This window comes from Mustelus asterias, chromosome 23, assembly GCF_964213995.1.
Source record: "Mustelus asterias chromosome 23, sMusAst1.hap1.1, whole genome shotgun sequence".
In the NCBI taxonomy this organism is placed as follows: Eukaryota; Metazoa; Chordata; class Chondrichthyes; order Carcharhiniformes; family Triakidae; genus Mustelus; species Mustelus asterias.
Window position 1 is genome coordinate 50,655,334 of NC_135823.1, and position 24,644 is coordinate 50,679,977.

Sequence of the window (24,644 nt, forward strand, 5' to 3'; positions counted from 1 at the left end):
AATTTTAACATTTAGTGATGCCTTGCACACCAAGCTCAGTGTAGCACGGTAAAAGTGGCAGGATATCTTCCTGTACTGCAGAACAATGATTTGCTTGAAACCCCAACTTCAGAGGAGCACTCCCTTCATACCAGTATGAAGTTTCCTTTTTTACCTTGCCAGGCCTCTCTGAATGAGATTTCCATTTTAATGGCAAATTGTGGACAGTTTTGAGCAATGGATCTGTGATCAGCAGGATCTGTTGTGATGGCCATGGGAATCATCAATGGATCTCCCCATGGGCTTTGTAGAGAATGAGCTGCCTTATTGAATGAGCAGAGGCTTGCCCAATGGAAAGCGGTCGGCATGGATTAAAACCTGTTACTCTACCTGGACCATTGTTGTAGGTCCTGAGGTGAAGACTGTCTGACAGTAAGCCGCAGGCATGGCTCTTTCCTTTGGTGTACAATAAAGGGTGTTGGTGATGGGAAACTGGCATTTGGCCGAATAATTACACTGGTGATGAGGAGAATTTTTTTCTCCATCTTTCCCTCTGGACAACCTCTGTAAGTCAAGAAATTTCTGGTAAGAAAAAGCCATATCTCTTCAACGTGGCTGGGAGAACTCTTGGGGAATCTGTCATTGAGTCCTTGGCTTGGTTGTGGAAAATAGCTGAATGTTGCACCTCTTAATGCAATGTTGTGAGACAGATTGGTATGTGGCATAAATGACCCAACCATCCAAAAGAAGCTATTGGCAGAACCCAATTTGGACTTTAAAAAAACTGTTGAAATGGCCTTGTTCCTTGAGAATGCAGAAAAAAGAGCTCAGGAATTACAAGGGGCATCAAGCAGCAATGTCCTCCAATTAGGGGGAGGGTTCTCAATGGAGAGTACCTGTGTAAATCAGGTGTTAAAGGGTCCCCTTTGATATAGGAACCCTAATGTCACCACCAGACAGTCAAGAAAGGCAGTGATGGCTCTAAGAGTTTTAGAGAACATAATTCAGAAAGGTGCAGCTGCCAGATGATGGATTATTGCAAGCACTGTCGAAGGACACAGCCACAGCCAAGTTTCAAGAGTGCGTGGGAAAAATAAAAGGAGCCGAGGCCAAGGCCTATGTTGACCCTAACACTACACCTAGGTATTTCAGACCCAGACCAGTCCTTAATCTGTGTTGGAGAAGGTGGAAACTGAACTAGGGTGCCTTGAAAGCTTGGATATAATAAGACCTGTGCAATTTGTAGAATGAGCCACATCTGTAGTCCCTGTTCTTAAGCCCGACAAATCAGTTTTTCTTTGTGGGGACTACAAACTGACAGTCAATTGGGTCTCCAAACTCGATAAGTACCCCATGCCTTGAATCGAAGATTTGTATGCAAGATGTTCTCCAAGTTGGATATGAGCCACACCTATCTTCAGCTTGAATGGGTGAGTCCTGCCAGAAATATGTGACAATACTCATAAGGGATGCTACCAGTACACCCGTTTACCCTTTGGAGTCTCACCAGCATGTGCCATCTTCCAAGAGTTATGGAGAATGTTGGAGCTTTTCAGAGGCCTAAGTATTATGCTAGCTTTTTTGTGTGAGATTTCTCTTTCCTCAGCAAATACAAATAACTCACTCTGGTTGAAGACGAACTTTATTTTGCCCAGGCCTGGTCCATATATATGGGAAAGGATTTTAAAACAGCTCAAATTACTCTAATTAAATTATCAAGATGTTCTGTAATTACATTTCTTCAGAAATCATCTGGCCGCCTACTCTGTCCACCTTAATAGGATGGACCAATCATGTTAATGTGGATTATTTACTGTGGCCAATTACATCCTACTCTCTGACAGCATGAGAATTCATTGGTTCATAAAATCGGGAAATTATGCCTACTGTCTCTCAGCAACCACTACGTAAATCCGGAAAGCCTATCTCCACCATCTCCTGGCAACCTTGGCTGTGTAAGTCTGTGGAGTTCAAGAGTTCTTTTTCTCACTGTCTTATCAGGGAAAATTGTTTCTTTATACTGCCTGGGAAGCTTACACTGTCTATAACCCCTACTGTGCTCTGTGACCGTATTGTTCTTCAAGAATATTGTTCGTCTTAGCTTTATCCCATTATGCCTTGGGGCAGTCTGCAGTTGGCCATGATGTACTCTTTTATTACAGGAAACATAAAAAAACACATGTTTAAGTTCTCTAACAACGGTTATATGTGTTTCTATTCAAAACAGTACCTTGTAACGTCAGGCACTTTGTGCTTTTTCTATATTATTTTTATTTTCTAAATTAGTCTATCCCAAATTTATTAGTCTTTTAGTACTAGGTTATCCCAAATCCCTCTATCAGAGAACATCCTTCAAGGACTACCCAAGGTAGCAGTATACTTAGATGATGTCTTGGTCACAGGAGTTTCAGAACAAGAACATCTGGCCAACCTAGAAGTCTTGCAGAGTTTTTCCAGGTTGGGAGTTCGCTTGAAGAGGGAGAAATGCATTTTCCAAGAGGCTGAAGTAATCTATTTAGGCGACCGAGTAGATGGCAAGGGGTTACATCCAGTACAAGATAAGGTAAAGGCTATCAAGGAACACCACAGAGTTAAAACCCTTCCTGGGATTAGACAATTATCATGGAAAATTTATTCCCAATTTGGCTTCCAGGTTGGCCCCCTTACGTGCCTGACTATGAAAATACAAGGGATGGTCCTGGGAAGCTCCACAGGCAAAGGCTTTTTCACAAGTTAAACATCAGTTGTGGTCATCTAAAATAACTTATGTTAACTTGTGATGCTTCCCCGTACGGAGTTGGTGCAGTGCTATCACATCGCTGGAAAGACAAGACAGAAAAACCCATCAAGTATGCGTCCAGGACCCTTTCAGATGCGGAGCGAAGGTATTCTCAAATTGAGAACCAAAGTTTGGCGGTCGTATTTGATGTGAAATAGCTCCAATATGTCTACGGTCGACCGTTTTATTATAGTCACCGACCATAAACTCTTATTGGGCCTCTTCAAAGAGGACAAGGCCACCACTCTCGCCTCCGCTCAAATACAATGCTGGGCCTTGTTATTGGTGACCTATTAATATCTTCAGGAACACCACCCAGGAACCTGGATAGCTAATGCTGACGCACTGAATTACTTCTCATTGCCCTCAAGCCTGGCTCCTTTTACCAGCATTGGAAGAATTTGTGATTACTTTAAACTTTTTGGAGACCTATCCAGTATCAGCAGGGCAGATTAAATAAAGTCCGGACCCAAAAAAAATCCAAACTTATCCAAAATAAGGCATGTGATCCTATACGTTGGATTCCAAGGACGATCCTCCAAAGAAATGAAATCCTACCTCATTAAAAAAGCTGAACTTAGTGCTGAGGACAGGATCATGTTTAATATGTTTAAGGCGGAGGTAGCTAGATACTTCTTAGGCAAGGGAATCAAAGGTTATCGGGATAGATGCAAATGTGGAACTTAACGCAAACAGATATGTCTTAAGATGGATAAAAAGCTGGTTAGAAGATAGAAAGCAGAGAGTTGACATCAATGGGTCTTTCTCTGATTGGCAGTCAATGAGTGACTAGTGGAGTTCCACAGGGATCTCTACCCCAACTGTTATTATATATTAATGATTTGGAAGGGGAAACTGAATGTATTATCTCCAAATTTGCAGATAATACAAAGTTGGGTGGGAGGGTGAGCTGTGAGGAGGATGCAGAGATGCTTCAGCCTGATTTGGACAGGTTAAGTGTGTGGGCATCTGCAGTATAATGTGGATAAATGTGAGGTTATCTACTTTGATAGTGATAATAGGAAGACAGATTATTACTTGAATGGGGGTAAATTGAGAGAGCTGAATACTCAATGAGACCTTGGAGTCCTTGTGCATCAGTTGCTGAAAGTAAGCGCTCAGGTACAGCAAGGTAGTAAAGAAGGCAAATGGCATGTTGGCCTTCATAGCGAGAGGATTTGAGTATAGGGATAGGAATGTTTTGCTGCAATTGTATAAGGCGTTGTTGAGGCCACACCTGGAGTATTGTGTGCAGTTTTGATTTGATTTATTATTTGATTTGATTTATTATTGTCACGTATTGGTATACAATGAAAAGTATTGTTTTTTGCTCACTATACAGACAAAGCATACTGTTTTCAGAGAAGGAAAGGAGAGAGCACAGAATGTAGCGTTACAGTCATAGCTAGGATGTAGAGAAAGATCAACTTAATGTGAGGGAGGTCCATTCAAAAGTCTGATGGTAGCAGGGAAGAAGCTGTTCTTGAGTCGGTTGGTACGTGTCCTCAGACTTTTGTATCTTTTTTCCGATGGAAGAAGGTGGAAGAGAGTATGTCCGGGGTTTGAGGGGCCCTTAATTATGCTGGCTACTTTTCAGAGGCAGCGGGAAGTGTAGACAATGTCAATGGTTGGGAGGCTGGTTTGAATGATGGTCCGGGTTTCATTCACGACTCTTTGTAGTTTCTTGTGATCTTGGATAGAGTAAGGAGCCATACCAAGCTGGTATGTGTCCTTATCTGAGGAAGGATGTCCTTGCTATAGAGGGAGTACAGTGAAGGTTTACCAGGCTGATTCCTGGGATGGCAGGTCTGTCATATGAGGAGAGACTAAGTCGGTTAGGATTATAGTCACTGGAGTTTAGAAGAGTGAGAGGGGATCTCATAGAAACTTATAACATTCTAACAGGATTACACAGGCTAGGTTCAGAAAGAGTGTTCCCAGTGTTGGGGGAGTCCAGAACTAGGGGTCATAGTTTGAGGATAAGGGGTAAACATTTTAGAACTGAGGTGAGGAGAAATTTCTTCACCCAGAGGGTGGTGAATGTGTGGAATTCGCTACCACAGAATGTAGTTGATGCCAAAACATTGTCTGATTTCAAGGAGAAATTAGATGTAGCTCTTGGGGCTGAAGGGATCAAGGGATATGGGAGGAAGGGGGGATCAGGATATTGAATTCGATGATCAGCCATGATCAAGATGAATGGCGGAGCAGGCTTGAAGGGCCGAATGGCCTACTCCTGCTTCTAGTTTCTATGTTTCTTTGATATTGTGTTATTAAATGGCAGAGCAGACTCGAGGGGCTGAATGGTTGACTTCTGATCCTATTTTGTATGTTCATATTAAAAAAATCAATTAAAATGTAAACATCCATTAGTATATCAGCACCTTTCATACCTACGACCACCATCATCCTGAAGGACAAGGGCAGTAGATACCTGGGAACACCACCACCTTGAGGTACCCCTGAAAGCCACTCACCATCCTGACTTGGAAATATATCGCCGTTCTTTCACAGTCACTGGATCCTGGAAAATCCTGGAACTCCCTCCCGAATAGCCCTGTGGATGCTGCTCATTACCACTTTCTCAAGGGCAATTAGGGATGGGCAATGAAAAACTTTATTTATTAGTCATAATGTAAGGCTTACATTAACACTGCACTGAAGTTACTGTGAAATTCCCCTAGTCACCACATTCCGGCACCTGTTCGGGTCAATGCACCTAACCAGCATGTCTTTCAGACTGTGGAAGGAAACCGGAGCACCCGGAGGAAACCCACGCTGACACGGGGAAAACGTGCAAACTCCATCCAGACGGTGACCCAAGCCGGGAATCGAACCCAGGTCCCTGGCACTGTGAGGCAGCAGTGCTAACCACTGTACCACCTTGCCGCCCAATTCTGGCCTTGCCAGCGAAGCTCACATTCCTTGAATGAATAAAAGAAATGTGGACTATCAGGCTGGAATTTACTAATTGATAAAGGGGAGCCTATTCTAATCTTTTATTTCACTCTTTGTGAATCAAGATTGCTATATCCATAAATTTTGAATTCACTAACTGTGCAGTGTGACAAATTCAAAGTAACTTGAACTTGTTAAGCATTTATCCTTCAGAAAAGCTAAATATTAAGCCACAAATTTTCTGACTTTTGCAGGAAAATTTACTTCAGTGGAGGAAACTCACTCTCCGTTTGATACGTTGCTGCTGGGGAAATTCCTGAGCTATGTCATTATTCTGGCATACCATATTTACCACAAGGAACTCGAGTAAGAGACTAGTATTTATCTGCTGCCTCATTTGGGAAAAGTGCTGTAAATTACCCAGCCCTTTTCTTTCCATCCATTTTAAATTGGCTATTAATATATACATTATATTTTAGGGTACATTTTCAAGGGTCCGTAAAGGCAGATATGGAGGTGGGGTCCAAAAATGGGAGGGAAACGCCATCAGGACCATTCCAACATCCTACAGAATTCTGCAGGAGGCAGGGTGACAGTGGTACTGGTTACCTGACTGGCCTCGGCAGATAGCTGATTAAGCTCCCAGAGGACTTAATTAAGGACATTCTCCTGACCAGGCTTGGATCTTCCAACCAGTGCATGGGGTTCTTGTCCAAACCAGGAAGCCATTCACGAAAGATTGACAGCTTCCCAGCTGCAGACTGGATAGCTGTTGGAGCTGGAGGTACCATTCAATGGAGTTGATAAACAGCGATAAACAGCCATAACCGCAGCAAGACAGTTAATGGGAAGGCTTTTCCTCTGTGTGTGATGTCCCCTCACCCTTTTGGATCTTGTTACATCCTCCAGTTTATGGCCAGGACCAGCATGGAGTTGCCTTCGTACGTCCCTGTACAATTCAGCATCATCCACCTCTGACTGTGGAGCTGCCAGTCTTTCACTGTGCCTGCCTGCAGCCTTCTGCAAAATCCCCTCAGGAACCCATCGCTGACATTCTGGGTTCTCAACCCACATTTCATCTCCATGAAGGAATCGGGACCCAGGAACGAAAATTCCACAATTAATGTTGATCATGCATTTTGGTTTTGAATCACAATATTTGAGCTTCGCATGACATGCAATTAAAAATATCTACATTGTCTGATAATGTCCATTCTGTAAGGGTTGGCATTTGAAAACTGTTGGTTTCTTGAAGTTTAACTCAGTCTAACCAAAAGAGAAAATGCTGGAAAATCTCAGCAGGTCTGGCAGCATCTGTAAGGAGAGAAAAGAGCTGATGTTTCGAGTCCAGATGACCCTTTGTCCGCTTTGATAGCCCATGATGGCATTTATGTTCCATTTGAACTTCCTCCTATCCATCCTCATCTAACTCTATCAGCATAACCCTCAATTCCCTTCTCCTTCATATGTTTATCTAACTTCCCTTTAAATGCTTCTATATTATTTGCCTCAATTGCTCCATGAAGGCCAATCAAGGATGCAACTACTGTAAGTAGACTATTTGTACTGAATATTCTTGATCTGTTTAAAGATAAATCAATTTTTCTGTTTGTTTATAGATCAAGGTTTGGTTAGATAGAATATATATTGTGACATCATTTACGATGCAGTGTTTAACTCGTGCTACATTTGCACTCTTCATATTGGGCTAGAGTAGGCAACCATGACTCAAAAAGGATGCAAAGTCCAGTTATATCAACGAACCTCATTCAAGGAAAACGTATTGCATAAAATTCCCAAAATGTAACTTGTTCCTTGTCTACTGTAACTTTCTTAAATTGAATCAATATCCTTTGTCACAATGATGATTTTCATTTCAGAGGCCATGGTTCAATACTTGCTGCTTGTTTATCGAAGCTAATGACAAACAACCTTATTCCTTATGCCTGCAGAGTTAACGGTAGGTACAATTTACAAATGCATATTAATAAACTAACTACTGAGTGCACAATGATCTACTATGCTTCCACTTTGCTTAATCTGAATAGAACACGGGATTGTGAGAATATATTCTGAAGTTTCATAGGAATGATTTGGATCCAATTGGTGTGCTGACCTTGTCACATGTGAATTATGAGATCATTGCTGGGAATTATTTTGTCAATTGTTCTTCCTCTGCTCTGCACACTGAAATAAGAAATGGCATTGTAGCCCTTCCTCCATACATAATGAATCATCCCATTCATTTATATAGCTGATTACATTTTGTTGTCTTTGATGTGAAGTTCAGATGCACCTTGTTCAGGTATTCTTTGACTTGCAAATTTTTACACTATGCATATTATCAGCAAACTGTTTGCTGTCAAGACAAACTTCAGTTTATACATGTAAATGTGTCCATTATAGATGCAGCATGTGAGAGTAGTTCCACATACAACTCTGGCATTCATCTAGAGAAAATACAACTTCATATTTTATTAATAAAAGATTCACATATAGTATTAAAATCAAATGTTGTAACAAAATTGCTCATCAACACTTCCACATAGTGAACTTTTTGTGAATTTATACACACCACAGACAATTATGTTGAGCAGGATAGATATTCTATCTGGGTTGGTTGTCCACATAATCTGTTTTTCAGATCTAAACTATTTTGTACTTAGGAATTTATTAAATAGTCATCTTCACTGGCCCGAGAAAATATGGATACACAATTGCTGCTGAAAATTGTTTTGGTTAAGATGGGGCGGCATGGTGGCACAATGGTTAGTCCTGCTGCCTCACAACTCCTGTTTGTGAACTGAAATCCCACTCACCTGATGAAGGAGCAGCGCTCCGAAAGCTAGTGGCTTTTGCTAGCAAATAAACCTGTTGGACTTTAACCTGGTGTTGTGAGACTTCTTACTGTGTTTACCCCAGTCCAACACCGGCATCTCCACATCATGGCCTCACAACGCCAGAGACCCAGGTTCAATTCCGGCCTTGGGTAACTCTGTGGAGTTTGCACATTCTCTCCGTGTCAGTGTGGGTTTCCTCCGGGTGCTCTGGTTTCCTCCCACACTCCAAAGATGTGCAGGTTAGATGGATTGGCCATGCTAAATTGCCCCTTAGTGTCAGGAAGATTAGCAGGGTAAATACTTGGGGTTATGGCAATAGGGCGTGAGTGGGATTGTTGTCGGTGCATGCTCCATGGGCTGAATAGCCTCTTTCTGCACTAATGGGATTCTATGAAAGGATGTAGTAAAACATATTGGCAATGTAATTTTCACATTCTTATAACTAATGAAGGACATACCTTAAATTTGTTTTTCTGTTTTCGTTCGTAAAAAAATATAAACTTTATCAGTTTATGAGTAATTAAATTACTATTGTTTGGTGTCCCAAGGGGAGGCATAGTGAAAGTAACATTTAAAAGGAGAAATTGAGAGGTTAAAAAATAAATGTTACCAACCGTGCTATTTTCCCATTGTCCTTTGAGTCCTGATGGATTCCCTTTCGATGCAGGGAATCTGTTTCAAGAAAATCAATGTATTGTAATCACACTTGGCTATATAAATAAGTGCTGGGAGGTGTACAGAGTCTGCTGCGAACAAAATCGCACGCCACCCAAGACCAACATTATGACAATGAGGCACTTCATGTGGATGCTCAAGGTACAGTCTTAGTCTGTTTTGTGCAACAATTATATATCTCATAATTGACTATAATGTTAAAGATTATCACTAGTCACTGACATGGTTATATTATTATAATGCTACTATACTAAACTATAAATGTTTGAAAGTAACTTGCTCCCTCAAATTCTTTCTGTATAAAATGATTAAAACATCTCAATGTGACTAATATAATGCAATAAAAATATTAGTGAATATTTTGAAGTAAGCCTATGTAACTTTGATATTTTTGTTGATACAATTGCAGCTTTACCTTTTTTTTAGCATTGAAGCATAATTTTGAATATATAAGCAGGAGTTTTTTTTACATCATTATCTTACCTCAACAAAATGTTAATTTAATTACAAGCATCCTTAGGTCCTTATTATGACCTTCTCTGTTGCATTTAGGATGCAAGAATCCTATAGAACGGTTCATATGATGACATAGATTACTAAAGCAGGGAAGTCATGTTGGAGTTGTATAGAACTTTGGTGAGGCCACAGCTAGAGTATTGTGTGCAGTTCTGGTTGCCAGATTAAAGGAAGGACGTGAATGCACTGGAGGGGGTGCAGAGAAGATTCACCAGGATGCTGCCTGGGATGGAACAGTTAAATTATGAAGAGAAGTTGGATAGGCTTAGGTTGTTTTCGTTGGAGCAGAGAATATTGAGGAGGGGACCTGATTGAGATGTACAAGATTATTAGGGGCATGGACAGAGTGCATAAGGAGCAGCTGTTCCCCTTAGTTGAAGGGTCAGTCAAGTAAAGAAGTAAATTTTGGTGAGAAAAAGAATAATGAAATACTAAATGATGTATTTAAGTGAGCCATACAAGTTAAAGGTGAGGGGCAGGAGGTTTAGAGGGGATTGAAGAAAAACATTTTTACCCAGAGGGTGGTAACGGTCTGGAATGCGCTGCCTGGAAGGGTGGTAGAGGCGAGTTGCCTCACAACCTTTAAAAAGTACCTGGATGAGCACTTGGCACATCAGAACATTCAAGGCTATGGGCCGAGTGCTGGTAAATGGGATTAAGTGGGAGGTCAGATGTTTCATATGTGTCAGTGCAGATTCGATGGGTCGAAGGGCCTCTTCTGCACTCTATGATTCTATAATCCAATTGCACCTTTTTTGTGGATGCCAGACCAAACTGGATTTGCCCTTCACTTTGCTTGCGTTCTTGGGAAATGTAATTTCTCAAAGGTTTGGCCTACATGTGACTCCAGAGCCACAGCAATGTGGTTGACTCTCAACTGTCCTTCAAGAGCAACTAGAGATGGGCAATAAATGCTGGCCAGCCAGCGACGCCCATGTCCTACAAGTAAATATTTAAAAAATGATACTGTAGCAGTAGGAAGTAAAGAAGTACATTTTGGTGAGAAAGAGAATAATGAAATACTAAATGACGTATTTAAGTGAGCCATATAAGTGGAGCTTCATTCTCACTTCAGGTGTAGACATCAAAACCAGCAGGTGGAGACAAGTAGCTGTTGCATTGGAAAAGGAGTGGGTTTAGTGTTATATTATTTGACAAGGGAAATCCATGGGCTGCAGCATTAATTGCTCCCAGAATAGTGGAAACCTGGAAATGAAGGGGTGAAATTTTCTGCCATCTCTTCCGTCTCTCCTGAAAGTGTTGATACCTTTTGGGTGCTCATTAGACTTTCTTGTCCAAGTAATTGTTACCCACTGGTGAGCTTAGTCAGTGAGCATTGGCGTGCAGCTTGACAGCAGCATCTAATCCTAGCCAATTTCAATGCTTTTCACATCAGGGTCTGCTGGATAATCATCAAGTGCTGGCCATTTAACCCATCCCTGTGGGAGGGGAAGTTCCATGGCAAATAAAATGTGATATTTTACAATTAAAATCTGCTAAATTCTGAATATTCTTGCTTTTTACATATTTATAAAAGTACATTTATCCCGTTGTTCATGTCATTTTGTAACTGCAGGATCTCAATTTATTGAGCAAGGAATTAACAGCAACCCATATAGTAAAGATCTTGTCTAAGGATAACCCTGCAGTGTCTGATGGAACCTACAATAACATGAACATAGAGGTATAGTAGGCCTTCATTTAAGAAGCTAAATATTTTAACCTATATCCTTCACACTCTGGGATAAGAGTGCAAGCAATTAACACTTGGAAAAGATTTGATTTGATTTGATTTATTATTGTCACATGTATTAGTACTCAGTGAAAAGTATTGTTTCTTGCGCGCTATACAGACAAAGCATACCGTTCATAGAGAAGGAAAGGAGAGAGTGCAGAATGTAGTGTTACAGTCATAGCTACGGTGCAGAGAAAGATCAACTTAGTACGAGGTAGATCCATTCAAAAGTCTGATGGTAGCAGAAAGAAGCTGTTCTTGAGTCGGTTGGTACATGACCTTAGACTTTTGTAACTTTTCCCTGACAGAAGAAGGTGGAAGAGAGTATGTCCGGGGTGCGTGGAGTCCTTCATTATGCTGGCTGCTTTTCCGAGGCAGCAGGGAGTGTAGACAGAGTCAATGGATGGGAGGCTGGTTTGCGTGATGGATTGGGCTACATTCACGACCTTTTGTAGTTTCTTGCGGTCTTGGGCAGAGCAGGAGCCATACCAAGCTGCAATATAACCAGAAAGAATGCTTTCTATGGTGCATCTGTAAAAGTTGGTGAGAGTCATAGCTGACATGCCAAATTTCCTTAGTCTTTTGAGAAAGTAAAGGCATTGTGGGCTTTCTTAACTATAGTGTCAGCATGGAGGGACCAGGACAGGTTGTTGGTGATCTGGACACCTAGAAACTTGAAGTTCGCGACCATTTCTACTTCGTCCCCATTGATGTAGACAGGGGTATGTTCTCCACTAAAGTGTTGAATCATACAGTGTTAAATCATAATGTAAAGCACATTTTACATTGGATAAATTGGCAGCTGTGTTTGATTACATTACAACAGTAATCACTTTACAGAAGTATTTGGAATATTCTGCAATTTCTCAGCTATGTTTTTACGTCAGTGTAAAAAATTCAAAAGCAAACTTCATCATAGAACCCCTTCAGTGCAGAATGAGTCCATTTGACTCCAACAGAGCATTTTACCCCCCCGTCTCATCCCTGCAACCCCACAGATTTACCCCACTAATCCACCTAACCTGCACATCTTTGGACTGTGGGAGGAAACCGAAGAACCCAGAGGAAACCCATTCTGACATCGGGAGAACGTGCAAACTCCACACAGACAGTCACCCAAGGCCGGAATTGAACTTGGGTTCCTAGTACTGTGAGGCAGCAGTGGTAACCACTCTGCCACCATGCTGCCCTTTGTGAAACTTGTGAAACTTCTAGTTACAAAGTGTTTACAAACTTAATAAATGTTTTATTATTTGATGATGTGAGCAGCAAATCTTTTTTTCAGATGGTTTTCTTGGAGTTTCTGGAAGCCCTTCTTGAATGTGCAGAATTGTATGTGACTAAAAGATTGCTCGAGAATTCAGAAACATCCTCCAGAACTTCAGTTGAAGTGAGCGTAATACATATAGCAAGTGATATGTCTATGCAAGTGGTCCAAGCACCTTCAGAGCAGGTAATGAAATGGCTTTGATTTCAGGTTACAGAATAACAGATTACTACAGTGTAGAAGAGGCCCTTCGGCCCATTGAGTCTGCACTGACGCATGAAATGTCCTGACCTGCCCACCTAATCCCATTTGCCAGCACTTGGCCCATAGCCTTGAATGTTATGGCCAAGTACTCATCCAGGTACTTTTTAAAGGATGTGAGGTATCCCGCCTCTACCACCCTCCCAAGCAGCGCATTCCAGACCGTCACCACCCTCTGAGTAAAAAACTTTTTCCTCAAATCCCCGCTAAACCTCCCACCCATTGTATTAGCCTTTTTAAATAACAGCTGTTCTGCTTAACTGCAAGCTAAATAAGAATAAGATCCTTATAAAATAAATTTGATCTACATGAGTTGCACATTGCTCTGCCATTCAATTAACCCATGGCTGATCCATGACATAACCCCACGTACTCAACTTTGCCTTCTTTCCCTGAATACATTTTTGGTTTACCAGATCTATCACTCTCAAATAAAGTTACCAACTGAACTAACAACAATTGGCTTTTACAGAAGAGAGTTCCAATTGTGTGTAGATGTGTTTCTGAAATGTGTGGCTCTAATTTTTAGGCTATGTCCTCTAGTCTTAGACTTCCCAATAAGTGGGAATGGCTTATTGTCTCAGAATCAGAGTTTGAGGGCTCAAGTGGCACTCCAGAGACACAAGCACATAATTCAGGCTGACTTTCCCAGTGTACTACTGAGGGAACATAAGAACGTAAGAAATAGGAGCAGGAGTAGGCCATCTAGCCCCTCGAGCCTGCCCCGCCATTCAATAAGATCATGGCTGATCTGAAGTGGATCAGTTCCACTTACCCGCCTGATCCCTATAACCCCTAATTCCCTTACCGATCAGGAATCCATCTATCCGTGATTTAAACATATTCAACGAGGTAGCCTCCACCACTTCAGTGGGCAGAGAATTCCAGAGATTCACCACCCTCTGAGAGAAGAAGTTCCTCCTCAACTCTGTCCTAAACTGACCCCCCTAGGGAATGCTGCCCTATTGCAGGCACTGTCTTTAGGATGAGCTGTTAAACAAAACTGTCCTATCATGCTGTAACACAGAAGTTCTAGTTTAGTATTTCACTAAAGAGGAATTCTAAGAGTACGTCAATCCTGGTGCTCCCAAACACCTCATGGTGCCCAGCTTGGGTGGAAGAGGAGGAAAGTCTGATAGCAAGTTGCCTGTCATAAGTCAATTATTTTATTCTTTCATGGGATGTGAGCATGAATGGCGCCTGTCCCTAATTGCCCTTGAGAAGATGGTGGTGAGCCACTTTCTTGAACTGCTGCCGTCCATCTGGCATCGGTATAACCCGCAGACCTGACAGTGCTGATTAACAGGTGGACTGCAGCGGTTCAAGAAAGCACTTCACTATCATCGTCTCATGGCCAAGTAGGGATGGACAACAAATGCTGGCCTTGCCAGCAACCCTCAAATCCCATGAAAGAATAGCATCTGTTTTAAAAAAAAAATGTGAATTAAAATTTATTCAAAGACAAATTTGGCTCTCCTAATGTTTGATTTTCATACATATGACACAAGAGACCAAAGCTATTCTTCTGTATGACCTTATCATCTCAATTAGATATAGTAATGAGCAATTTGCACTACAGCACTTAATGCAAAAAATCTGACAAAATGCTTTTAACGGCGATTACCATATATCATAGATTTTCAATACCCATTTATTTATTTTAGTTAGAATGTTGAGTAAAACTTTACAGTGATTTTTTCTTAAATCAATCAGATCATTACCCATGAATCATTGCCAGCAGATACGAATGAACAAAGCACAAAATCCACAACAAAGAAACGTGGAGACTCTACCGTAAGTACTTGAAGGAAATCAGAAGTTTAAATTATGGTTACATGTCTTATTTATTTACAATCAGAATTTATGATATTTTATATGTAAAATATTAGGTGCTTTTTTGAATGCACCTTTGCCAGTCTCTCTCTCCTCTGGAGGTAGTAGCCCTTTGCAAGGGTACACTCCCACAGGTGCAGTGGAACCAAAGTTGGCACTGCATGTGTGAGCTCAGAGTTTAACTCAGTGAATCCTGTTCTCACTTGACATCCATCCATTGCACTTTGCAGCTGGATTACAGGATAATAATCAGCAGAAGGAACTCTGAATGATAATTTATTATTATTTCTGGATATCAACAGACAACGACAGCAACAACTTGTTATAGGGTACCTGTAAAATAAAAATAAAATTCCCAAGGTGCTTCAGGGAGACATTAGGGAGTGATTGGACACAACCAAAGAAGGGTGATGTTGGTCAAAGATGTGGATCTTAATGGAGGAAAGACTGAGGAGTATATGGTGGAAATTCCAGAATGTGGAGCCCTGAAGGGTTTGGTTGCCAATAGTGAGGCAGAGGTCAGAGACACGGAATTGGTAGTTTGGAATGGGGAATTAGGGTATGTGTTGTAGAGCTGGAAAAAGTTATACCAATGTTATAAGTTATAACATTGTTATACAAAAGTTATACCAATCTGATGGGCACTGCTGCTTCACAGCTCCAGGGACCTGGGTTCGATTCCCGGCTTGGGCCACTGTCTGTGTGGAGTTTGCACATTCTCCTCGTGTCTGCGTGGGTTTTTTCCGGGTGCTCAGGCTTCCTCCCACAGTCCAAAGATGTGCGGGTTAGGTTGATTTGCTATGCTAAAATTGCCCATTAGTGTCCTGAGATGCGTAGGTTAGAGGGATTAGCTGGTAAATATGTAGGGATAAGGGGGTAGGGCCTGGGTGGGATTGTGGTCGGTGCAGACTTGATGGGCTAAATGGCCTCTTTCTGCACTGTAGGGTTTCTATGCTCTTCTAATGGTCAATTACATAAAGGGTTCTGATACAACGTAAGATCATTTTAAATTGGAGCTGTTAGTTTGGGAGTTGATTGGAATCTAATGTAAATTAGCAAGTACATGGATGGTGGATGAAAAGTACTTCAAGAGAGCTTTGGATGAACAGATGATATTCATGCTAGACAGAAGACAGGAGACCAGCCAGGAGACCAATGTAATCAATAATTGAGTCTAAAAGTGACAAAGGCATGAATGAGAGTTTCAGCAGCAATGATTGGTGCACGGGTGGATATGGAATTGAATTGGACGCAATTAAGAGTCAAATAGGATTTCCCAACTGAAAAAGTGGCAGTGGTGGGGATTGAATTGGTGGGAAGGATGTAGAGCTGGGGCAGGAACTGCACATAATGGCTTCAGCCTTGCCACTTCTGCTGGAGAAATTTTGGCTTATCCAAGACTGAGCGTCAGACAATACAGAAGTATTGGAGGGGTCAATGGGACACAAACACACAAGAGTTAGGAGCAGGAGTAGCCTGTTTAGCTTCTCTACCCTGCTGTGTCATCTGATAAGATCATGTCTGATCTGATTGTGGCTTCAACTCCACTTGCCTGTCCATCTGGACAGGCTGACAGAGAGGAAGGGCTAGTTGTTGCCGCATATATGGAGAAGCTACAATAGCAACAATTTGTATTTATATAGCACCTTGTATGCGATAAAGTGTCCCAAGGCACATCACAGGAGCGTTATAAAATAAAAAGTGATGCTGAGCTGCACAAGGAGATATTAGGGTAGTTGACCAAAGCCTTGGTCAGATATATAGATTTTAAAGGAGAAAAGCAGAGAGATGTAGGGAGGGAATTCCAAAACTTGGAACCTAAACAATTGAAGATGTGGTCACCAATTTGGAACAATTTAATTGGGGATGTGCAAGAGGTTAGAATTATAGGAGTATAGACACTTGTTTAGGATTGTGGAGCTGGAGGAAATTACAGAGGTAGGGTGGAGTGAGGCCACGGAGGGATTTGAGACCAAAAGAGAAAATGCAGAAAATCTGGCAGCATCTGTAAGGAGAGAAAAGAGCTGACATTTTAAGTCCAGATGATCTTTTGTCGAAGCATTTGATATATATCTATAAATAATCTATATATCTAATCAAATCTATATATTTGACCAAAGCAAGGATTTGAGGACAAGGATGAAAATTTTAAAGTCAAGATGTTGTTTGACTGGGAGTCCGTGTAGGTCAGCACATATAGAAATGAAAAGTGAATGCGATTTGGTAGAAGTTAAGATAAAGGCAGCAGAGTTTTGGGTGACCTCAAGTTTACAGATGGTAGAATGTCAGAGACCAACCAAGTATGTTTTGGCATAGTCAAACTTATAGGCAACAAAGACATAAGGGAGAGTTTCAAGGGCAGATGAGCTGAGACAAAGGTGAAGTTGGGGTGATGTTATGGAATTGGGAGGTCGGAATGATCATGAGAATATGAGGTCGGAAGCGCATCTTGGGGTCAAATGTGACAGCAAGATTGCAAGCAGACTGGCTTAACCTCAGACTGTTGCCAGAGAGACAGGTGGATCCTCTTGTGCTCGGATTACATTGTTAAGCGGCAGCATATAGATGAGGAAAAATTAACTTGTATATTTGTTTTAGAAAAAGAAGAATAAAGCTCCTCCCTCTGCAGCTGTGAAGAGTTCAAAATCATCTGGCCATCATGGTAAGTTTAGTACATCGATGTGTGCAGTAATTTCAGTATTTTATAAAATCAGAAAAAAATTGTCTGTCTCTCGCAGTTCAGTACAAGGCAATGCATTGAATAACTGCAGTACTGTCCAGTCCTCCACTGCTAAATCCTATCCTATTGCAAGCCATTATTCCTCCAGGGGAGGGGTGAGGGTTGGGTAGAATTGGATAAGCAAGAAATCAAAAAAAGGCATATTCACTCACCCATTGAAACAATCTTTGAACTTGATAAAAAGGAAACAACTGTTCCAGTGATTTTTTTTACATGTGATCTAGAACAGGCCATTTCAGTATGTTGTCAATCCTAATTTTGGCTTAATGCAGTGCTGACCTCCAATATACATTTTGATTTGATTTGATTTATTATTGTCACATGTCATAGAATCATAGAATCCTACAGTGCAGAAAGAGGCCATTCGGCCCATCTAGTCTGCACCAACCACAATCCCACCCAGGTCCTATCCCCATATCCCTACATATTTACCCACTAATCCCTCTAACCTATGCATCCCGGGACACTAAGGGGCAATTTAGAATGGCCAATCAACCTAACCCGCACATCTTTGGATTGTGGGAGGAAACCGGAGCACCCGGAGGAAACCCACGCTGACACGAGGAGAATGTGCAAACTCCACACAGACAGTGACCTGAGCCGGGAATCGAACCCAGGTTCCTGGAGCTGTGAAACAGCAGTGCTAACCACTGTGCTACCGTGCCGCCTTGTATTAGCATACAGTGAAAAGTATTGTTTTTTGCGCACTGTACAGTCAAAGCATACCATTCATAGAGAAGGAAATGAGAGAGTGCAGAACGTGGTGTTACAGTCATAGCTAGGGTGCAGAGAAAGATTAACTTAATTAAAGCATTGTTAGAGAGTTTAAAAGAGTTAGAATGAAGTTTGAGAAGCATAGAATGAGAGTAAAAGATAGAATTTGAAGGTATGCTGGGCACAGCTTGCAAGAAGTTGCCTCGCTCCGGCGCCATCTTGGACATGTTAATAATCGCCTGGACATTGAGTCCTGTTGGAATACTTAGAGAGCTTTTTTTTGGGAAGTAAGTAGTAGCAGATATGAGACTTATAATGACCTGTTTAGGCTCAGCAAGTGAGCCTTATGGTACATTTTTTTACATTTCCATCAAATGGGGTCATGTATCATGGTGGCATGTAGTTCTTCTAGGTTTTTATGTAGGACTTTAGAATGATCCGGAACAGAAGGAGGCCACTCAACCAATCATAACTGCTTTAGAATGTGAAAGAGCTTTCAGTTACTCTCACTGCCCCTTTGATATACAGACAAAGCATACCGTTCATAGAGAAGGAAATGAGAGAGTGCAGAATGTAGTGTTACAGTCATAGCTAGGTTGTAGAGAAAGATCAACTTAATGCAAGGTAAGTCCATTCAAAAGTCTGACAGCAGCAGGGAAGAAGTTATTCTTGAGTCAATGGGTACGTGACCTCAGACTTCTGTATCTTTTTCCCAACGGAAGAAGGTGGAAGAGTGAATGTCCAGGGTGCGTGGAGTCCCTAATTATGCTGGCTGCTTTGCCGAGGTGGCGGGAAGTGTAGACAGAGTCAATGGATGGGAGGCTGGTTTGCGTGGTGGATTGGGCTACATTCATGACCTTTTGTAGTTCCTTGTGGTCCTGGACAGAGCAGGAGCCATACCAAGCTGTGATGCAACCAGAAAGAATGCTTTCTATGGTGCATCTGTAAAAGTTGGTGAGAGTCGGAGCGGACATGCCAAATTTCCTTAGTCTTCTGAGAAAATAGAGGCGTTGGTGGGGCTTTCTTAACTATAGTGTCAGCATGGGGGGACCAGGACAGGTTGTTGGTGATCTGGACACCTAAAAACTTGAAGCTTTCGACCCTTTCTACTTCACTTTCTTCAATAATCCTGCAAATTTATCCCTGCCGAATATGTATGCAGTGTGCTGTAGTTAAACCTCTGAACATTCATGGAGGTTAGATATCAGCTAGAAGGAAGCAGGATCCTTGGAAGCATGTTGGGATCCTGAAAGAAAGATCTGCCCGTCACTCACCTTGCCAGCCACCTTTTGTGGCCTGAGGATGGTTGTAGGAGAGCAGGCCACCCCTGCCAGTTTCTTGTGGCTCCCCTCAAAATTAGTGCCCCGTTCATTCAAATGAGTGAAGGAAAGATTCAGAAATGCTTGGAACTCCTATCCCACCATTCCTGTTACCACAGTGATGCTGCCACGCCCTGCCCCTCATCAGAGAAGTATTGGGAATCTCAGTGAAATATGAAAGCATTGAATATCATAGTGGTCATTTTATTGGATTAATAATCCAGTGGCCTGGACTAATGACTCAGAGGCATGATTTTACATCCCACCATGGGCTTTCAGCTGGGGGATTTAAATTCTCAAACGTATCTGGAATAGAAAGCTAGTGTCAGTAAAGGTGACCATGGAATTACTGAACCTACATAAAAGCCCATCTGATTCATTGATGTTCTGCAGTTCCTAGCTGATCTATATGTGGCTTCAGATCCACAGGGATGCTGATCCTTAACTGCCCTAGCAAAAGACTAATTTGTATTCAGTAAGGCAGTTCAGCACCACCGTCTCAAGAGCAATTCAGCATGGACTAGAAAAATTTTCTCTGAGCCTCTGGATTCTCCAGGCCTCTGGATTACTGGTCCAGTGATATTACCACAACGCCCCACTGTCTCCCTCCATGCTATTTCCTATACTCTAATGTTTTTATGAAATTGGTATGTTTGCAGACATTGCCCCAGTAATTTCATAGGCCCTTACAATTGTTTGTTATTGATTTATGCAGATCAAAGTAAAGCTGGTTCAATCTCTGCAAAGGCAGCTCCGAAAGACGAGGAACAAAGCCATAAAGCGACATCAGCTGGACCTACCAGGGCTGCCAGCAAAATAGTGTCTGAGAGCCCTGTGACTGAAACAGGTGAATACAGTGAAGCTGGCTTTATTTTCAAGCTTGGGAAATTTTTTTTTGTTTCCATTTGTTACACGCACACCTTTCCAAAGCAGAGAACATCCCTATCGGGATAGGGTTTCAGCCCTAACTTCCAATCGCAATTGAAGTATGAATTCCAAGGCAAAGGGGCAAAAGCTATTTTTCAAGAAGCTTCTGTGTGCTGAGAAGACAAAGCTGGTGAGAAGCAGTCACAAATCTTATGAGAAAGGTCTGTCGGACTATACAAGGGGAGGAGGTGGGAATTCATGGAGGCTGCAAAAGCAGGAACCATGACATGCAGAATAATTGAATTAGGCGGGAGCCAGATTTTTGTTTTCCTGGCAAAAGGTTGAGATGCAAAGATTAAGGTCAGTGGCATGTTTGTGGCATGTTGGGCCTCATACTGTCCTATGGCAGGTTCCCACTTTTCATGCCATGAATAAGGATTAATATAAGACCTTTTAGCTACATCCTATCTTCAAGATAAGGTCAGTAGCGCATGAGAGTCTTGTAACACCCGGTTCACATTTGTTTAAAGGTACAATGTGACAGTCAGATTTGTAGTTGTCGCTGAGGTCATTGGTTTTGCTTCTGGAACTCATTGGCACAAGGGAAAGGAGGAGTAGAATTACAGACCAGTTAGCCTGACATCAGTAGTGGGGAATATGATTTGATTTTGATTTGATTTATTATTGTCACATGTATTAGCATACAGTGAAAAGTATTGTTTCTTGCGCACTATATAGACAAAGCATACCGTACATAGAGAAGGAGAGGTGCAGAATGCAGTGTTACAGTCATAGCTAGGGTGTAGAGAAAGATCAACTTAATATGAGGTAGGTCAGATCAAAAGTCTGATGGCAGCAGGGAAGAAGCTGTTCTTGAGTTGGTTGGTACGTGACCTCAGACTTTTGTATCTTTTTCCCGATGGAAGAAGGGGGAAGAGAGAATGTCTGGGGTGCGTGGGGCCCCTGATTATGTTGGCTGCTTTTCTGAGGCAGCGGGAAATGTAGACAGAGTCAGTGGATGGGAAGCTGGTTTGCATGATGGACTGGGCTTCGTTCCTGACCCTTTGTAGTTTCTTGCGGTCTTGGACAGAGCAGGAGCCATACCAAGCTGTGATACAACCTAAAAGAATGCTTTCTCTGGTGCATCTGTAAAAGTTGGTGAGAGCCATAGTGGGGGGGGGCAACCGATGGCACCCATGTTGATCTGTGAGTGGCGTCTCAACATGCGGTGCCCTTCATAAACAGGAAGGGGTTCCATTCCCTTAACATCCAGCTGAACATCATGCATGTTTGTGCACACTACCCTGAGAGTCTGCACAATGCCTACATTCTGGGGTCACCCTCAGCTGAAGGATTGGCCGGTGGGTGGACAAAGGTTACCTGCTAAGGTCATGGGTAATGATGCCAGTGCAGAGGCCCGAGACCAAGGCAGGGACCCACTGCAATGAAGCTCACTCTGCCACCAGGAATGTGTTTGAGTGGTGTGTAGGCCTTCTGAAGATGCAGTTCCACTGTCTGGCGGGGCTCTCCAATACAGCTCTTAGAGGCTTGTACAGATATTGGTTGCATGCTGTGTCCTCCACAATCTGGAACAACAGCGAATGGATTTGGTGGAAGAGGAAGAGGAGGAGGAACAGTAGGCCTCATCGAATGAGAACCAGGACGGGGTCGAAGAGGAGTCTGAGGAGGACCAGGAGGATACTGCACAGGTGGCAGTCGGGTCCAACGGGGCCAGAGGATACCCTCATAGGCTCCAGGTTTGGCACCCAGGAGCCTTTTAGTCCAGGAGCTCAACCCCCCCCCATCCTCAGACCCTCTTGCCGAATCCCTTGCTGCCCCCTCTTCCCATAATCCTTTTCCACCATTCCCAAGCACCTTGTTTCAACTTGACATCACACCAGGGTGATGGGCCTGGGCTGGCAGTGTCAGCAGGTCTCTTCTCAAGACAGGAGAGTAAAGAAGACTTGCTGTGAGGAAAGTTGTGGTGCTCCTCAGATCCTGACAAAGTCTGATGACAGAGCACAGACTCATTCCTGAGTGTGGGAGGTGGGTGTGAGGGTGTGAAGAGGGATTGATATTCGACCTCATAGACTGGTGAGATACTAGGATGTCTCAGACTGGTGCGCTCATGGCCTCCCACTTCTGGATAAGACTGGAGGGCCTGTGGGAAGATCAGAGGTCCGATGTGCAGACAGAGCAGCTGGGTGGTGCTCACCAGAGAGTGTCCCAGAAGCCTGACTGCTCACATGTCCCACCAAGGGGTCCTCTGAGGTATTGGATGGGGGGCTGCAACCTCAGATGGCCTGGCCTCATCTGATGGCGATCCTGGGAGAAAGATGGCATGGGGTCAGCTTTTGAGAATATCAAGGATGTGCGAAATGAGAGACTCACTTGAGATAGGTCATCTGGACAAAGTTGCATTAGACTCTCACTTCTTTGGGTCATGCTGACCTCACATTCTGCAACAGCTTGCTCCGGGACTTCTTCCGCAATTTCCAATGCCCCCTCCTCAAAACGGGTGAGGGTACATAGCTCGGGCATGCCCCCGCCCATCTTCCCACGCTCTCTCCAGTTGTGGGCTATCTTGTCCTTTGGGGACACAAAGAGGATATTGTGAGGCAATGGCCTGGCAATTATGGGGGAGTTCACAGCAGGTGGCATGTGTGGGCTATGAGGGTTTGTGATGGGGATTATTGGAGAAGGCGGGGCTACTAAGGGGGATACTGATAGTTCGAGTGTTCGAGGGTTGCAAGGATTCAGGGTGAGATGCCAGAGATTAAATACTGGAGTGATGCCAGGGGCAGACAAGTGGGTACTCACCCTTGCAGCTTGGAAGAGGTCACTCATCTCCTTGCAGCAATGAAGTCCAGTCCTCTTCTTGATGCTGCTGGAGCTGACCACCTCTGCCACTTCATTCCAGGCCTCCAACACCACATTGGCAGGTGGTCACCTGCCAACCCCTGGAAAGAGGGTGGTCCTCCTCCTCCTCCACGGCATCCAGCATGCGGTCCACATCTGTGGCCAGGAATCTTGGGGCTGCTCTTCTTTGAGCCATGTTGCGACCCGGAATGAGAGTGGGTGCTGCAGGAAACGTTTATATACCACTCCTGCTTGTAAAGGGCTTTTTCCCCAACTCCAGTGAACCAGGTGCCGGTGGAGTCGGGAATTCAGTGTGATTCTCATCGGGGGGAATGCTAGCCCATTTGAGTAGGCTGAATGGGGCCTGTTCAATGCTGGCATGAACATTTCGAATCAAATCAGGAGAATTACGCCCAATGTTTGACACATCATTCAACATGAAATTCAAAAGTAAAGCTGAGGTATAATAGGAGACAACTGGCTGAACAAAGTAAAAGGCAAAGCAATACATTTCTAAGAGTAATTAATAAAAAAAATGACCATTAAGAGGGTGGGAGTATGTGTGTCCTGCTCATTCCCAGTCTCACGGTGCTCATTCACTTACCCTCAACTACTGTGAGAGTGGTGTTATAATTCAGGTCAGGAACTCCAAAGTGTTTTATGAAGCACACTTGGATCATAAGTTTTGCACTTTAAATTTGGCTAGAGTAAGCATGATACGTTTCACGTCAGGTATGATTCAACTAGGGAGCTTTTATCAAACAAAGTTTATTTGAGAATATAAGTAACATGTATGGAAAGAAAATTAGCAATACCTTTTAACAATTACAAAAAAAACCCCACGATAATGTATAACCCTTAACAAATATATCTAAAATGTTCCAATCAAACAAAACTTCCCTTTGACAAAAAAGACCCTTTCCACAGGTTTAACACAGCAAAGACTAATGCTCACGTGATACTGGGACAGAGTCCTTTGGATGAATGCTGCAGTTCTCTTGAGGCACACACAGATAAGCTTGGAGCCAGAACAGCTTCCCAGAGCACCAGGGAGAGATTCTGGTCGAGCCACCAACAGCAGATTCTCTACTCCAGGAAGGCAAGAAGCTTTGCTTTCAGAATTTTCAAAACCAGAGAGAGAGAGAGAAACACTTATTTTCAGCTTGATGTCCCTTCTAAACTAAACTGCTGCCAACCAAAACAGAAAATGAAATCTTAAATTCACTAGGAAGGAAAAGAAACTGTCTAAAACACATGGCCTTCCTCCTAACAATGCAGGGTCATAAAAAAGATCCCAGAGTAAAAATACACAAACCACATTTAAGTAGCAATAAAAGGACTTCTACAGACAACTCAGCAACA

The 24,644-nt window shown here is 42.7% G+C and overlaps 1 protein-coding gene across 1 annotated transcript in view; it reads left to right on the forward strand.

Annotated features, from left to right (window-relative positions):
• rsph10b (radial spoke head 10 homolog B) overlaps positions 1-24,644 on the forward strand; it is a 65,758-nt gene that overhangs the window by 35,887 nt on the left and 5,227 nt on the right. The window contains exons 11-18 of the mRNA XM_078240612.1: positions 5,911-6,022; positions 7,537-7,616; positions 9,164-9,312; positions 11,264-11,371; positions 12,708-12,875; positions 14,664-14,744; positions 17,382-17,445; positions 20,272-20,403. Coding sequence (XP_078096738.1) covers positions 5,911-6,022; positions 7,537-7,616; positions 9,164-9,312; positions 11,264-11,371; positions 12,708-12,875; positions 14,664-14,744; positions 17,382-17,445; positions 20,272-20,403 — 894 coding nt within the window. The remainder of the gene's footprint in view (positions 1-5,910; positions 6,023-7,536; positions 7,617-9,163; positions 9,313-11,263; positions 11,372-12,707; positions 12,876-14,663; positions 14,745-17,381; positions 17,446-20,271; positions 20,404-24,644) is intronic.